The following is a 17,978-nucleotide window of genomic DNA, read 5'->3' on the forward strand; positions in this document are numbered from 1 at the left end:
AATACTATGTATACAGTATATAATGAATGCAAGAATGGATTTGACATTAAAATTCTTTTAAAATCTGTGCTTTTATGTATAATTCTCACATTTGTAATACTTTAGTCAGTTAATAAGAGTACTTTATGCAGTTTTTATATTATTTATTTGAATGAATCAAGCGTGGTTTCATGTCTATCCATGAATCACATAACTAATCAAGGTTGATATAGGATATAGAAAGTAATGTGTAATAAGTATTGAATACTTTTTTGGAGAGAGTCATTTGTACAGTAATCTCATTAAATATATAAATTGTAATTAGTAACAAGTAATTAATTACTTTTTTAGAGTAATTTACCCATCACTGGTAAGCAGTATGTTTAGCCTGAGTTTCTGCGGGAGCCGAACACGCATTCGGATGCAGTTTGTCTAGCGTACACTAGGTGGCGGTAATACAATTTAGGAATGAATGACACCTAAAAAAAGACTTAAGAAGAAGACGGAGGTGAGACACGCGTGCGTTATACTTCATACTGGAGTAGCTGGTGTTCACAAACCTCTCCTGGCAAGCTTGAATCAAACTAAAACACGCATAGGTTATATTTAAAGCTTTTTACTGACGGTAAGTTCTTACATGTGGATGTTAGCGTAGACGTTTTAAAAATGTAACGCAAATGGAAATGTCTGCTGCTATAGCTGTGGAAGATTGAGCTCGAATGAGTTGTTTTCTTCATTCACTAACTTAAGCTCGAATGAGTTGTCGACTTCATTCACTAACTTACTCTTAACCTCACGATCCTCTGTATCTGTGGACCGGATCGCGGATGTTATTTGGTGTATAAAACGTAACGGTTAGCGGGGTTAAACCACGTAACGTTAGCCTCTCGCTCCGTGGTGTCATTGGTCAAGGTTTGATCCGTTTAAACTTTTCGCGGGTTCCGGTTTTGAGACTTTAAACTTGACTTTGGGGTTTCTGGAGCCTGATGTAACGCCTTTACTTTACTTAAACACCTTAAAGAGGCAGATTTGTTGTTTGTAAAGCGGCGTTTGGGCAATAAACCGCCATCAAACATTTGCCGCTGTCAGTCATTGAACGTGAAGTCTGCGCCAGAAAAACGCAGCGGCTGTCTCTCAAATATAATGTGGTGTCTGTGTAGACATTATGGGGCATTAGATACGCATTTTTGGGTTATCGGACGTGTTATGCGCGCTGGTGATGCAGTCTGGGTGTCTGTTTGTCAGCTCACAGTTTTTTCTAGTCTCCTTGTAAAGCAGCTGCGCTTTTGGAGTTTTAACAGAACTTTATTATTGTTGTATATTTTTTGCTTGTTTTATACGTTTGTTTTGTTGTTGTTGTTGTTGTTGGAGATTGTAGTGTCCGCAAAATGCGACAGAGAGAATTATATTTGACTTCATGACTCACTAAAAGTAGTTCAGGCCTGTTGTGAATGTAGGCCTCAGACTGGCATTTAGTGTGGCGTATATATTTATCAGATTAGTCAATCCACAGGTTGGTTGCTTATTAACTCTGCTTTATTCCTTTAGTTCTCTCAAAAGTTTGGAGTCACCATGCCAGCCAAAAAAGCTCCAAAGAGACACACCATTGCATCAACTGAAACTGCGAACTTGCCTGTTGTGAAAAAACAAAAAGGTAAGAAAAGTGAATACAAATCTCTGCTTTTGTTAGTCATTTATGGAAGCGAGTCTTGAATGTAGAATGCATTTGCTGTATGTGTTTGCTTGTAGTTTCTCACAGCAGTCATGGCCAGGAGAAGGGTCTGGTGCTTGTTCTTGGTCAGGGTGACGTTGGGCAGCTCGGTCTGGGAGAGGACGTGCTTGAGAGAAAGAGGCCGGCGCTGGTAACTCTTCCTGAGGGAATTGTGCAGGCTGTAGCCGGGGGGATGCACACGGTCTGCATCAGCGACATTGGAAACGTAAGTGGAAAACATTATTGTTGACTCTTCGTAAAGGCCCTGTGTGTCTTAAATACTGAACGTTCAGTTCATTTGTTGAATTTATATGTCAAGTACATTAGTCACATAAGACTGTTCTTATTAAGCTGTGGATTGAAGTCAACTCCTGATGGAGTCATTGTGTCCCAACCTTTGTCGTTCTGGCATCCTGCACAGGTTTATACGTTTGGCTGTAATGACGAGGGCGCGCTGGGACGCGACACCTCAGAGGAGGGTTCAGAGACGTTGACGGGAAAGGTGGACCTTGGGGAGAAGGTTGTGCAGGTTTCTGCCGGGGACAGCCACACTGCTGCTCTCACGGAGGAGGGAACCGTCTACGTCTGGGGCTCTTTTAGAGTAAGTGTAGCTGTCTTTGTTTGCCCTGCACAAATATTAGATTTTGGTATTTAGATGTGACTGCATTGTCATGAAAATTAGAGCTGCAGCTGTCGATTATTTTAGTATTCGAGTATTCTACTGATTTTCCATTGATTAATAGAGTATTCGGATGAGTAATTTTTCTTTATTAAAGAGCAATACTAAATATACAAGAGAAAATAAGACGGGTCTCTTAAAATGAACAACTAATTTGTTTCCTTTTTAGAAAAAACAATATTTATTGCATACGTTAATATCTGCCAAAACTAAACCCATTTAGTACATCCCACTGCCATATTACATTCAAAATGCAGTATAGTATCAATAAGAAACATTAATACAAATAGAAAGAATAATTTCAGAGGTTCAGCTTATGAAGAGGATTAGTTTATCTAAATTAGCTTTTCTTTTTTACTATTAAATAGTAATATATTTGTCCACATCAAAATGAGTTAAACAGGCTTTTATTTTGGCGGGTTGTCGGAAGACGCTTATTTTTAAATATGTCTGTTTCTTCACTCAAACAATAAAATGTTTGTGAAATAAACTCTCAGAGCAATTCTGCAGATGAAGTTCATGTGTTCATGTCCTCATAAAGCGCAGACAAATTCATGAGCATCACGCGTGTAGCACGTTAAACTGTGAAGTTAATTCACTCAGACACGCAGAACAGCCGGATGGCATGTGTAAATAAAAGGATTTGGCATCCAATAGTCCGCATCTAGTTTTATGGACTCAATACAAGTTTCACTTGCAAAATAGACCAAAAGTAGGTAAAATACATGCGAGCGTGTGAACAGAATAAAGTGCGTCTGTTTCATGGTAAATGCTTGAGACTTGAGAGCCTTGTAACATGTAGAGTTCAGCGGGCTGTGCGTTAGTAATAACGGTGTGGGGAAACGCTGTGCTCTGTGTGTAATATAGTTAAATGGATTAAACAAAGCTTCGAGGCAACAAAAATTGCCTCTTATTTTTTTGTATTAGAATTACTTGAGAAATCGTTTCAGCCCAAATGCAAATGATTTCTGTGCCTGTAATTGTAGAGCATGATACTTGCAATAGCGAACTCTGCATTGAGATTCAAACCCCCTTTTTTTCTGCGACACACCGATTTAAGTTGAATTTACTCAAAGATCAGATTTTTGCTGACTGTTTGAACAAATGTTTAGTACATTTTCTGAGTGTTTTGGTTTGATTAACCGGTTTAATTTTTGTAGGATAATAATGGTGTCATTGGACTTCTGGAGCCCATGAAGAAATGCACGTTGCCTGTCAAAGTTCCTCTAGACAAGCCTGTGGTTAAAATCGTCTCAGGTGGGTCCAAGAAATTTGTGCCATGCTTGTGGTTTTAAGCCTGTTTTTTTTACTCTCGCGTCGGACCTTCGCTGTTGCCTATGCAGAGACTTGTACCCTATACCGTAACCTGTGCGTAACATAACATGTAACTGTGTGTTAATTCAAAGCGGACCAAGCGCTGTGGTTGGTCTGCTTGAAACCTTCAGGTCAAAAAACTCTAAGCATTTCCGAATGAGTTATTTAAAGGAATGTGTTTTTAACAACTAAAGCTGCAAAAGTGCTATCACTGCTACATGCTTCTCAGACAGAGTACACAACCGCTTTTTTCTTGGTTACAATAGCAACACGACTGTGGACACTGATGTCTAGTGGCCCTTGCCTGTCGAAGCGGACAAGTATAAACGAAAGCAGTCACGTTGCGACGCAAAAGTAAAATACTGGCTTCAGTCATCGTTGTTTTTGTAAATGTTCTCATAATATTGTTATGGATGTGTGTTAAAGGAAATGATCATTTGGTGATGCTGACTGTAAGTGGAGAGCTGTACACCTCAGGATGTGGAGAACAAGGACAGCTGGGACGGGTGGCTGAGCATTTTGCTAACAGAGGAGGCCGGAAGGGTTTGAGTAAGTGTCGCCATGTTGATCAAACTGCAATAAACAGTGTGTCCCTGAGTTTATTGAATTTATTGTTTTGACATCTAAATTAAATCCTTATTTTTGTGTATAAGCAAAAATATGCATAAAAGCCTGTTTGTACATATTCTGTATCTGATTTAATTTAGATTTTTGTACTTGGATTTTAGTCTAGATTGATTCCATCTACATGCACATTGTTTTCCTCAGTGAGGCTGCTGGAGCCGCAGATGGTTATCATGAAGCCACGGGGCAAGGTTGTCTTTACTGATGTCTTCAGTGGAGCATACTTCACTTTTGCTGTGTCTAAAGAGGGTCATGTTTACGGATTTGGCCTGTCGAATTACCACCAGCTTGGTAAGCTTTTGCCACAGTCACTTAGAGATTTAAATGTTTTGCCTCATGCGTCCTTTTGCTAATGTCTTCTCTTGTTTTGGTTGTCATTCTTACAGGCACTGAAAGCACAAACACTTGCTTTGTTCCAGTCAAGCTTACTGCTTTCAAGAACTCTACCACCTCCTGGGTGGGTTTCTCAGGGGGACAACACCACACTCTGTGTTTGAGTTCTGACGGTAATACATTTAAGATGTAGAGAATATTACATGGGATGTTATCCTGTACATTTGAATGATTCAGTCACCCTCGTAACGTCAGTATAACTTTATTCCAAATCATTACACTGTGTTTTGTAGATGCATTATTCTTGAAAGACATCTTTGAAGAGGTTTCCTTTAGGGTGATGTGGCTGAAGGGATTAGATCATGTGGCACCTATATAAAGGGACTGAAAGTTCGGTTGTCTTTTCCAGGACAAGTGTACAGTCTTGGTCGGGCAGAGTATGGCCGCCTGGGGCTAGGGAAGGATGCTAAAGAGAAAAGTGAGCCCACACCGGTCGCTGGGATCAGTGATGCTCAGGTGGTCGCCTGTGGTGCCTCTGTAAGCTACGCTGTCACTAAACAAGGTATGAATTATTATGAATAGTATATTTTGACTTGTGTGCTCAAAAAACCTTTTTGTTTAATGTTAACGTATGGAATACCTTTGTGATCTCCAAAGCATGCAGAGATCACTTAAAATTTGTGTATTTCACATATGTGGAAAATGAAACCATGGATTGCCCAAATATACAATGGACTGCATCATATATTGCAATATCTGTGTAATGTATTTTTGATGTAGTAATGAAACGCGATTTATTTCAGTAATATCCTTTCCTGTTAGCATGCTTACATGGTGTTCTTGGTTGTTTATCAGGCTCAGTGTTTGCCTGGGGCATGGGCACCAATCTGCAGTTGGGTACTGGTGAGGAGGATGACGAGTGGAGCCCAGTGGAGATGACTGGTAAACAGCTGGAAAACCGTGTGGTTCTATCAGTGTCCAGTGGGGGGCAGCACACAGTCCTGTTGGTCAAAGACAAGCAGGAGAGCTGATGTTTACTTCCTTGACTGAAAGCTGAGCCAAACTGCTGTATCAGTGGTATCTGTAACCTATAGCTTCATCAAGAACGGGGGGAGTCTGGGGTTGATAATACTTCCTGTGCTGAGCTTAGCCAGAAAACGAGGAAGGCGATTGGTTATAAAAAGGTAGGATGAAAATCATCCAATTAAACCTTTTATTCCACCTTGCGGGGAACCCAAACATTCACTGGCTATGGTCTGGTAGATCATGATCAAAGAGAGATCTTTTTTAAGGACACTTGCTCTGCTTTATTTTCTTAATTCCTTTTAGTATGCCTTCTGGAGACTGTCTGTTGTGAGTGATTGCGTGCATGTATAAAATGATTTGATAAGTCTTTTAGAGAAGTCCCTGTTACTGTTTATTTTTAATTCCACATTTTGGTCCAAGCAATAAAAAGGTTACAAAAGCAGGTATCACTTACAACTTTTGGGAGAAAAAAAACTGATTTGGTATTGCTGTATTTTTGTGGCTTTACACTGTTTCTTAAAATCTTAAGTGGAGCAGAAAACTGTATCCCTGGATTGCTGGCCCTGTGGACGTTTAATAAAAATCTAATCTTTACAGAAGCTGACTTCTTATTTAACTTATGGTCACTTAACCAGGACCATTCTTGATGTTCTTAATATGTGGTTGTCTATAGCATTTGCATTTATAACATTTGAGCAGTTTATGTTGCCATATGGACAAAGAAATCTATAGCACTGTAGTTATGCTTGAGTTTTATCACTTTTTATTATGTCTTAATGTATCTTAAATAATTTTCTTTTTAGTATTAATTATTATATCACTTGTTGCCTTGTATGAGTAGACTATGCATCCATTAGGTGGCAGTGCTGGAGTAATAAAGTATTTAAAGTATTCAGAGATAAAAAAAGGTTTTGTTAAACCATAGATTAATCCTCAGGTAGCATTATGAAGATTTAAAAATGCTAATCAATCGGCATATTTTCAAAGACACCGTACAACAAAAGAAAAATTTATATATTTGCAGTTGTATTTAGCGGAGTGCTAAGAATGGTTATTTGCGATGTAAGAAGTACCAAACCCATAAACTACCAATTTTATTTACTGTGTCCCAAATTGTGATTGCAAAAGATTGCGAGCTGCAATTTTACAACTCTTCCAATAGAAGGCAGTCGTAGCACTTCCCAAACCATGCTGGGAGTTATGAAGGTGGAAACCCCACAATTATTTTTATAAATATATAGAAATACTTCATAAACAGTCATGATTAACAACAGAGGCACAACACTGTACGATCGAAAAGTCTTAAAATTGTGTGAAGTTTTATACAAAGCAACAGTGCATTCAAGCTCAAATTTTGGCCCGAGCGCATAACCTTTTTGACTCGCATAATGTTAATCGAATTGAGGAATTCATTTCTGGATGGGAAATTACTGTTAGCCCACCCAGAAATTGATAGCTCAATTCTTAAATGTAAACATTGATACATATTTATGTTCAATATGGGATTCATAGGATTATACATAGGATATGCGAAATGCATAGATAGTCCCTTATGTAATAAGTACCATGTCCTAAATTTGAAAAGTACTTGGGGCTGGAAATGGTTTGTTCGCTTTGATAAAACTGTTGATCAAAGCACCACTTCAGAGTATGAAGAGGAAATGTATTGTGCTCCTGTCCGATCTTTATGCTTCAGCCCACAGTGAGTCATGATGAGAGACTTTGAGGGACATTTCAGTTAGAAACCTCTTCAAGGCTCATTTTCCCCGAAAGCTTTGATATGCTAACGGCCTGTTCTGCAAGCACTTAATTGACCACCAACATTTAGTGCTGTCATGCGTGCTTTTTGATGCTCGGTGTGAGACAGCTCGTGGTTGCTTCACATAGGAAATGGGCACTGTAAGAAATGAGAACTTTCGATTTATAATTTATGACACTATTATTAACCTTCTCTGGATCGTTCCCACATTTGTGGAATGATCTGCCCTCTACAAGATCAGCAGATTCTGTAGCCATCTTTAAGTATGGTGTGAAAACACATCTCTTCCGTCAGCGCCTGACCTATCAGATCTGACTTCTATCTCTTTTCATCTAAAAAAAACAACCTTAGATTTGTATACTGTGGTGAGAGCGGTTTTATTGCACTTATGCTTTTTGTTGTTCCAATTGTTTCTCTTGTTTACCTCATTTGTAAGTCGCTTTGGAAAAAAGCGCCTGCTGAATGACCAAATGTAATGTTACCAAACTACATGAAATATGTTAATGACAGATGATACAGGGTTTTTATTGTCGCCATGGTTAGCACAAGACAGAAACTGCAGTTTCAAAAAGGTCAAAAAACAACACAGCAGACAAGCATGAGGATATCCTACGATATATCGATGATAGTTTTGACATTTGTGAAGACCGTTTTCAGGTCATTGTTAAGCCCAAGGCGCTACTGTTTACATCGACACTGGCAGACAGAGATGTTTTGGGATCTTTCAGGTGAGGACATTTAAGAAAATGTGCAGGAAATATATAAAATATCAGCCTGTTTGTTTTTACCCTTAGACCTGTACTTGTTGAATAGCATGTCATGTTTTTGGGGTAAACAGCCACATGTTACCATGGAAACTAAAAGGCTCAAATGAGGTTTTTCTTACTGGATATATGCTTTTGAGCATACTTCCCTTTTATAAACGTCATATTATATTTAAAGAAGCTTTAAGTTTTAGCACATGACTAGCCTGATTCTTACCTTTATTTTATTTTTTTACATTAATATTAATCTTTTTATACATATTCCTGATACGTTAGATCATTTTAATAGTGTGGTATTGGTCAAAAATGCATTGGCAAATTATAAATTATGTGTTACTCTAAAATTAGTGTTTACCTCCATTGTTCACATTTTCCTGAGTGCGTTTGTGAGTTTTTGTCAGTCTGATATAACCTTGACAACCAACATAATGTGACATAAATGTTGCTCTACATTTTTAAATCCATTCTCTTTTATTTTGCTTTAAATAAAGCCGTGTAGCCAGTAAATACATGTAAATAATGGCTGTGTGAAATATTGATCCCTGTGATCAATAAACTGGCATGTTGTGTCCTTTGCCATTGTGCCGTGATACATCTCTCCACCCACTCTTAACAGCAATGTGCCAGCAGTGATCTCTGATCCAATGTTTGTGTCATTATGTAACAAGACACTTCAAACTATCGCAAGGAACCAGAAAGCACATGAAAGAAATGTGTCGACCATAATGATGTTGCTTGTTGTTTAGGCCATGTGTACAACTATGTTTATATGTGTTTATATGTGCAACTATGTGTATATTCGTTCATGTGTAGTTTCCCTAATAACTCCGATCCATTTTACATTACATTTGACATTTATGGTCAATTATGTGAAAATGTCAACCCTTACAACGTTTTTACCAGCGGTTTTTACCCTGGTAACAGCACAGATTTTAACATTTGGTGGTTCGAATACACAAGCATGATCTCTCTTGAAACAGATGGTTCAATATTATCGTAACAAATTAATTCTCTGTGTATTCTTATGTCACATCCATAATGCAAAATGTCACATCCATATCGCTGGAATTCCCCTTTTTTATTTAGCAAATGATTTGAATCCAATATGACTTACAAATAGTTTACACACAAAGCAAGCAGGTCTATTGTATAAAAACAACGCATTTTGTGTTGTCCCTTTATTCATTTATTTATTTTACACAAAAACAACACAAAATGTTTTGAAATAACACATCGCCTAACACAAAAAGTGTGTTAATATTAACAAACACTGTTTTAAGGGATTGTGAAATTCCCAAAAATGAAAATTCTGTCATCATTTACCCACCTTGGATTTGTTCTAAATCTGTAAACATTTCTTTGTTCTGATGAACTCAGAGAAAGATATTTGGAAGAAACTTGTAACCAAACAGTTCTTGGACCCCCTTTCTCACTTTATATGTTTTTCGTTCTGTAAGACACGAAAGAAGATATTTTGAAGAATGTTGGACAGCAAACCGTTTCGGGACACTTTTAACTACCATTGTAATTTATGGTGGTCAATGAGGTCCAAGACCTGTTTGGTTACAAGCGTTCGTCCAAATATGTTCAACCAAACAAAGAACGACTAGAGATTGGGTAATTCATGAGAGAATTTTCTTTTTGGGGTTAACTAGTCCTTGAAGAGTTTACTTCAATGCCTTGAAGTGTAAGTGTGCTGCATCAAAACAAAGAAAATAAGGGAAAAAATAATACACTATTTTATTGTTCTATACTACAACTATCACAACAATACACACATTTGTGCAGCTTGTGAACAAACTTCAAATTAAGACGCATGGTTTGCTTCAAGAAGATGACACTTGGATGCCATCAAACTTCCAATACTCATCTTGCCAAAATATTACCAACATAAATTAGGTATTAGAACCACACAAGCAAAAGTATGTTTTGTTCCAAAACCAAAATAACACCATAAGGATACACTAAATAATAAAGTGTAATACATTCTGCTGACTCTGTTGCCTCTATAGCAACACACATTGCTAGTACGTTGCGTCCTTAAAGCAATTATACAATGGTAGCTGCGCGCTGTCCGGCGCTTGACTACAAGCACACTTTTCTGTTGTTGTATAATTGGGGTTTTGTAAGTTTACTATGGTGAATCCAGCTATTAACGGACCTTCAGGAATAATAGCACGGCAGTCGATTTGCAGTGGTCTTTACATTCCTGTTAGATTTTAATTGCTCATACTGGTTTTCTTTCAAAACGTGTCAAAAACTTTGAACCTTTTTAAAGTTTTGTAATACATAACCAGATTAAAATCATTTTAGATTCTACAGAACTATATTAATACGCTCAGCTCTCACAATATAGACACTGTTCTGTAATAATTGGCTTGCATACATAAAAAAGCTCATCAATGGAATATCCAACAGTTAAAAATATACGTCATATGTTTTTCCACAGCAACGGTCACTGTCGCTAACACACAAAACGTCTTAATGAAGCTGAACTCTCAAGAAGCTAAATCTTTTACCGAAAAGCTGATATTTAGAACCAAACTCAATTGTTACAGAATTATGTGTTAAATGTCATTTTAAGTTTGAGATAAAAAAACACTTAAAGAACGCTGCCGTATACCACTAACGGCAAGGAAATGATGTAATTGTTACACTAGAATACTTAACAAGTAAGCGAAAGCTAGGGAAATATACAAGAACCCTTTTTACCATATTCATAAAGCACACTGCTCCAAACAGTTGTAGTTCATAGTGATCATAAAAATCCTTCACAAGTAGCACATATTCACTACAATGACAACTTATCAAGGAACAAAAACAGTGTTATGAACCCGTATAACAGTATAAACAGCCATCCCGAGGGAGTTAACCCTGTTATCCATATAGAAGCCACTAGACAGCATTGCAAAAAAATGATTGAGAATTCAAATCCGTGACCGTTAATTTGCAACCTCCTCCACATTTCTTTATCCTCGGGTTTAATGAAGTCATTCGTTGAGGGAAATGGCTTCAGTGCATTTTGCTAAACAGAGACTGAATGTTCGGTGAAAAGAGCGTGCTTGTCTCTTTAAATGAAAAGATCCATCTTGCCGCTTCTTTAGCCGTTTTGGAAACTCAATTTGTGGAATCGGTGATCTTAGACCAGTACAATAACGTCGTTTCAGTTACATGGTCCCCCACTTTCAATGAAAATTGAAAATTTCATTTTGAAATGCGATTAGAAGATTCCAGTTTGATGGCTCATGTACCACTAATGAATGTTGACTTCCTGTTGACCATTTAAGGTCTCGGCTTTGATGTCCATCCAATCAATGTTTGCAACCATAATGGCCCAAACCTATCTTATTTCCCCCACTTAGGAGATCATTTTAGAGCCATTCACAGAGTTTGCCACTCCGATAAGAGTGGAATGAGAAACAATTGTCAGTTATAATGAGCGATAGTAAGGATTGTCCAAAAAGACCATTTGCCTTCTGTATACGCTTGCTGTTTAACCTCAGATGGTTTCTAAAACTCGGTGGTAGAAATCTGAGTGACCTCAGTCTGTAGGTCTTTCTGCGTACTTGCTTCTATACTTGAAGGCATCTGGTCCAGGTCTAGTCAGGTGGTCCGCTTCCTTGACACTGTCTTGGCACAGACCGTGTTGGGCTCCCTGGTGACGCTACGGGCTCTGGAAAAGCTGCTCTGGTCCATGCGGGAACGAAAGGGCAAACAGAAATCTCTGAAGCACCTCTTGAAGTTTTCATCTAGGAATGCGTACAGGACGGGGTTCAGGCTGCTGTTCATGTAGCCCAGAGCAATGCAAAGATGCCAGCAGGCGACCACAACCAGATTCTTTTTGTCGATCTCCACCACAGTCTTGACGATGATGAAGATATGAATGGGGGTCCAGCAAATGATGAAGGCCGCCACCACCACCAACACCATGCGAGTGATGCGCCGCATGTTCCTGTCTTTCTCTTTAGAGCCGGAGAGCAAGCGCACGCTCTTGAGGCGAATGATCATCAGCCCGTAGCAGACGGTGATGACCAAGACGGGAACCACGAAGGCGAAAATGAAGACGCAGATCTTGGTGACGGTATCCCAATACCAGTCTGGGTCCGGAAATTTTAGCATGCAGATGGTTTTTCCTGTGGAGAACACCATACGTGAATGAGAGATTAATAACTATGGATCTACACTGAAAGACATATGCAAGAAATCTCATTTTTTTCTTCAATAAGGGAATTTTTAAACCCTGTCCTCACCTTTGTCAGTGACAGTGATAGCCATGACCATTACCGGGATGCCAACAGCCGATGACAGAATCCACACGCAGATATTAATGATCTTTGCCTTGGCGGGCGTGCGGAATTCCAGGGCTTTCACCGGATGGCACACGGCGATGTATCGGTCCACGCTCATCATCGTCAATGTGAAAATACTCGTGAACATATTGTAGTAGTCGATAGCGATGACCACTTTACACAAGAGCTCCCCAAAAGGCCAGGTACTCATGAGATATTTGGCGCTCTGGAACGGTAAAGTGCTGGTCGCCAAAGCGTCTGCCAAAGCCAGATTAAAGATGTAAATGTTGGTGGCTGTCTTCATCTTTGTGTATCTGGTAAAGAAAAGTGTTAGAGTCAGCGTGCATGCTTTCTTTCTTTAAATGTCACTCTTTTGTGCCGCACCTGGGTTTCCTATGAAGATGCCCATGAATGCCGGTGCAGGTGAATGGGATGCACTGATTGTACACAAGACTCCTAGGGGATTTGCCCTTTTCATTATGAATACCTCACATGATTATTAAAGTTCATGATCTTTTCCAAAAGCGACAAAAAACCCATTGATGGCTTATTTAAACCAGATTGTGAGGAACTATTGTTTTAATAATCAAAATTATTTACCTATTTATAAGCAGCGTTGGGTAAGTTACTCTGGAAAAACTATTACATATTTAATAAAAGTGTAATTGGATTACTGTACAAATTACTCTCTCCAAAAAGTATTTAATTACTTATTACTTATTACTTTCTATATCCCATATCAACCTTGACTGGTTAAGTGATTCAAGGATAGACACGAAACGTCTCTTTTAATTCATTCAAATAAATAATATATATAGTATTATTATAGTACAGATTTTAAAGTCAGACTTTGAATTTTCTGTTAATTCCTCTATTGCACACGCATATATTAAGTATTTAGTTTAATTCAATTAGAAGTAACGGTAATTAAATTACAGGACAATGTAGTCCCTTACTTTACTTTTTCAAGGGAAAATTAATTAAATAACAGTAACTAATTACTTAGTAACTAGTTACATCCAGGACTGTTTATATGTAGGTCCTACATTGGCACATTCTAAGAATTAACGTATAAAGACTTTTTTTAAAGACAAAAATTTTGTTTGGCTACATGTGAGCATCATTCGCAGAGGCTCTAACAAATATCTGCCAACAAATATTTCGCATTTAAAATTGAAAAAAAAATACAGTTTTGATATGACACACTTCCAAATGAGTTGCAGCATCACCCGTTTAGTTTGAATTCTATCCTTTCATAACGCCATCCTTTCATTATATGAAGACAGCACAAGTGTCCCTCTGTGCTATCTTGCAATAATCAGCTCATAATTTTCCGGGAGCGCTCTGTTTTCCAAACATGTAGTGAACTGAAGGGGCACAAAAGGATGCAACAATGCAACCATAGTAACAGGAGATCACAGTGCACCCATGCTAAAGGTTTAAATTATTATCCATTGATTATGATCTCAAAGCGCTAATGATTTGTCTGCTGCCCACACACTGTGATCTCTTTGGAGTACTTGACATTTGAAGTCAGGCGGTGTTAAAGAGATTAGATTTCATATCCATTAGTGACACAATCGTACAGGGCCAAAAGTGTGATATTTTACCATCCGTTACGTTTTTTCATACTGTGTGCTTAAAACGTTTTGTTGTATATACACGATGACTCAAGTCTCACGGGAAACTGTTGACCTCACGTTTTGTAAATATATGCTCCGTTTAGCATCGCCAGCCATCCTTTCGTGCTAGCTCTTCATTAAAAACATTTCTGAAGCAGGCTCTGGAAATATTCAGTGTTTTTGAGGTGTCATAATTGAGTGATTCAATTTAATTTGCTTTTCGAACAGCTTGCGTCGTGTTGCTTGTTTACTAGGAAGCAAACTCACAAAAACACCTCATGTTCTTTAACCTCAACATTGAACAAATTTGTCCTTTGGAAAGAATCTCGTCAATACTTCTTTTCTCTTGTGTCTTGTTATTGTGCAGTTCCTGTCTTGAAGGCTGTGATTGATATGCATTTTTAATATCCTCGGCTACACTCTTGAGAAAACCGCAAATGTGGAAAGGCATATGTGATGAAAAGTCAAACCAGGCATCACGACTTTGATTAGCTTATTCAGTCTGTTCCTCTTCTCTTTCCACACCTGAAGATTCATTACATGCTTTAAAGGGTGCTGTGAATGGAGCAGACAGATGCAATCGAGCTGAAAGAATTTTAACTTAACAGCACTCTGAGGAAACAGACTCTATTTATATCTCTGATGGTTTAGGATCATGTAAATATGCATAAAAAATATATATTTTAAAGTCTAAAGGCAGAATAACAACCAAGACAGAAGCAGTCCAGCTTGAAAACTCTCGGCTAATGTTTATTAAATCATTTTGTGTTGAGATAAGGTTAACATCATTGGCACGAAAGCAAATCGTAGGCTACTAAAATGTACGAATGAGATGTATAAATAAATACAAATTAGCAAATATTAGCCACCTCTTAAAATAGTTATGCTTTTGCCGTGAGATTGTGTTGGAAAACCTTTATCTCATATGATTATTTAAGTTCATGATCTTTTCCAAAAGCGATCTTATGGCAATTCGTAACTACAAGGTGGCTAATTCGTATGCATTCATACATTGTGAATCGTACAAAAGCGTACAACTACTAGGAAAAAACAATACTGAAGATCTTATCCTAACGTCACAAATGCGAATCATGCTAAAATATACAAATTCATACGAATAAGCCAAAATTAGCCACCTCGTAAAATAGTTAGGCCTACGTTTTTGCCGTGAGATTGTGTTGGAAACTACAATCGATGAAACGTCTTGAACGTGTGGACAGGCAGACACCTAATAACATCATCTCTCTCTCTCTCTCTCTCTCTCTCTCTCTCTCTCTCTATATATATATATATATATATATATAATGTCTACATTTAACATTTTTCATATTATTATTAATATATTCATAATCATACAAATGGGACCAAGATCAGATTGTAACAGGTGCTTTAAAGAAAGAGTTTACCCACAAATTATTTTGTAATAATTCCTCTCTGAATTTATGTTCCACAAAAAAAGTTGGATATGAGCTTGAAAACACATGAGGACGAGCAGCCTAACTATATTTTTGTATTTTGTATTTTTTCACTATTGTCCATGTAGTTAGTGTTCTTTTCAAAGCAAACAAATAAATCTGCTCCTTTTTTTAAGTTATACACTCCAATCTTTAAAAAAGGTGCCTCGCGGTGATAGCCTAAAGGAACCATTATTTTCCAAAAGAACCTTAAGAAAAAAGATTCTTAAAAGGAAGCCAGAAACGGTGCTTATAAGATTGAGTACTTCTAAATGATTCTTGGGAGAAGCAAACACGGCTCTTATGGTATCAATGTTAAAAAACCTGTTGTAGCACTTTAGGTTGTCATGGACACTCTCAATTAAGGACATCTGTCACTCTTCATTTCATCTTCCACCACTTGACGGTGTGCAAAAATTTGCATCCACCTGATATACAGGTTATATAAGGGACCATATAAACTTCCTTTCTTAAGTCAAATCCAGTGTTATAAGTCTTCCTAATTGAAATCACCATGGTAACGAAACAGAGATCACATTTTGAGTTATGATGCTTATATAATACAGTCCCCTGGATTACAATACAGACAACAGATTTCCGAGCACTAGTCCTCCTTTGGCTCTTGTGCGCATTTTGGAGAGTGTCTTTCACAAATGAAGTTGGCTGAAAATTGCTGCCAAAGTGCATTGAGTTAAATTCACACTACATATCGAGGACACCGGTTTCTTACCTGACCACACCGTACATAACCAGAATGTTTCCGAACAGCCCCACGACGCAGATAACGGAGTAGAGCACGGTGATGCACACAGCTATAGCGACCGCAGCACTGCCCCTCACCACCTTCTGCTCACCGCCTCGGCTCATGTTCGACACAAGTCTCGCTGCTTCCTCCATAAAGCTTGTGTTGCCCACAATCAAAGAGAAATCGCTGACGGTCACAGTTGGGCGCTCCATCCTGCGCCTTCTGTTTAATGTCAAACGCTTTCTAATACAGCAGAACTGGGATAAACTGTTAATGGTTGATGTAAGTATCAAGAAAAGCGACTGAATACTTCAACTGTCCTTTTACGCAGCTGCGTCAATCGTTGGTAAAGTGCTCTCCTCTTGTCGGGAGCGCACTCGAGCTCCGACTGCGCGCGCTGGTGTGTTGGCTCACTTTCTCCGGAGTAGAAGCCACTTCCCTGCGTGAAGAGACCACTGCGCCCACAAAGAAAAGTGACGCTTGGAAACTATGCCAAACATTTCTAGATTTATGGATTGCATTTCAGATCCATCCATCCATCCATCCATCCATCCATCCATCCATCCATCCATCCATCTATCTATCTATCTATCTATCTATCTATCTATCTATCTATCTATCTATCTATCTATCTATCTATCTATCTATCCATCTATCCATTCATTCACTTAATTGTCTGTAACCTATTAACAGTTGTAATAAAGTGTGTGACTTACATAACTGCTGTAAATTCGTTCCATTAACGTCTAATTAATATACTGCAATCCTAATGGGTGCAGTAAATAATTAAGATATGCAGGGGCCTTATAATCCAATTACCTCGCTGTCAGAAGAAGAGAAACAATTGTTTGACTTAATCACATTTATTTTTAGTGGTGCTTTACAAAACAATTAAAGACTTTGACATGAAAATGCCTAATGGGCAGCATGTCTATTTAACATCACCCTGAGTTATTACCACCTCCTGGATTAGGCATGCACGTGTAAACTACAACACAAATTACACATTTGCCATTAATCTGTAGCTTTTAGACTTTGGGGTGATATTCAGATATCTTGTTGACCTTAGAGATACAACAGACATTGTGGTTTTGTTCATCTTGGCTTCATCTCCTGAAAAAACGGGACACCATCTGGAGGCTTTGTGTTTAAATCAAAGCAACAAGCTGTTGCTGCATGTTGTTTTGGTGCCTGTGAAGACACAAAGTACATGGAACTTGTAGCAGGTCTGCAAACTCAATCTGCTCTGACAAGTAAAAGTCAAAATAATTAAAATGCGAACATTTACTGCCTTTTTGCAATAGCCGGTGTCCAAGCTTTTTCTCCACTGATAAATGCAAATAGATCCATCAGTTTGATAATATGGAGAACTGATTTCTTTGGCTTTTAATTGTGTAGAGGTGCAACATATTGTATTTAGTAGAAACATTACAGCTGCAGAATAAAATAAGATACCATTTCAATTTTTGATTGAATCAACATTTCTAGTTATATTGTGGCCATTTCAGTCATGTATTTCAACAAAATCAAACCTCAGGAGTGAGAAGGTTACACAACGGCAATGTCAATATAATATGAAAGTAAAGTAAATATGAACTTATTTTTGCAGTGTATGTATTACAGAGCATATTTTCTTTTATTCTGACCTGTTTCTCCACTTTTCATTTGAACTGTGGGAG

General features: G+C 38.1%; 2 protein-coding genes across 2 annotated transcripts; one reads left to right on the forward strand and one right to left on the reverse strand.

Moving 5' to 3' along the window:
• Positions 1-481: 481 nt before the first annotated feature.
• On the forward strand, positions 482-6,265 carry rcc1 (regulator of chromosome condensation 1). The gene is made up of 10 exons (XM_056762564.1): positions 482-604; positions 1,528-1,633; positions 1,729-1,916; positions 2,112-2,291; positions 3,530-3,626; positions 4,110-4,232; positions 4,452-4,598; positions 4,694-4,813; positions 5,050-5,202; positions 5,496-6,265. The coding sequence occupies exons 2-10, from the start codon at positions 1,552-1,554 to the stop codon at positions 5,669-5,671; spliced, it is 1,266 nt and encodes a 421-aa protein (XP_056618542.1). The 5' UTR covers positions 482-604; positions 1,528-1,551; the 3' UTR covers positions 5,672-6,265.
• Positions 6,266-9,905: 3,640 nt separating this feature from the next.
• Positions 9,906-16,682, reverse strand: oprd1b (opioid receptor, delta 1b). Its single transcript, XM_056763518.1, has 3 exons — positions 16,285-16,682; positions 12,440-12,792; positions 9,906-12,322 (listed from the first exon to the last, which is right to left on the reverse strand). Exons 1-3 carry the CDS (start codon positions 16,509-16,511, stop codon positions 11,793-11,795), a joined length of 1,110 nt encoding a protein of 369 aa, XP_056619496.1. The 5' UTR covers positions 16,512-16,682; the 3' UTR covers positions 9,906-11,792.
• Positions 16,683-17,978: the final 1,296 nt, after the last annotated feature.

This window comes from Triplophysa dalaica, chromosome 12 (genome assembly GCF_015846415.1).
Source record: "Triplophysa dalaica isolate WHDGS20190420 chromosome 12, ASM1584641v1, whole genome shotgun sequence".
NCBI lineage: Eukaryota > Metazoa > Chordata > Actinopteri > Cypriniformes > Nemacheilidae > Triplophysa > Triplophysa dalaica.

Coding starts and splice junctions, on each gene's coding strand:
- rcc1 (XM_056762564.1), top strand. CDS start 1,552: ATGCCAGCCAAAAAAGCTCCAAAGAGACACACCATTGCATCAACTGAA. Junction 1,917..2,111: donor GCATCAGCGACATTGGAAAC/GTAAGTGGAAAA, acceptor CATCCTGCACAG/GTTTATACGTTTGGCTGTAA. Junction 4,233..4,451: donor AGGAGGCCGGAAGGGTTTGA/GTAAGTGTCGCC, acceptor TGTTTTCCTCAG/TGAGGCTGCTGGAGCCGCAG.
- oprd1b (XM_056763518.1), bottom strand. CDS start 16,511: ATGGAGCGCCCAACTGTGACCGTCAGCGATTTCTCTTTGATTGTGGGC. Junction 12,793..16,284: donor GTTATGTACGGTGTGGTCAG/GTAAGAAACCGG, acceptor TTTCTTTACCAG/ATACACAAAGATGAAGACAG. Junction 12,323..12,439: donor TATCACTGTCACTGACAAAG/GTGAGGACAGGG, acceptor TGTTCTCCACAG/GAAAAACCATCTGCATGCTA.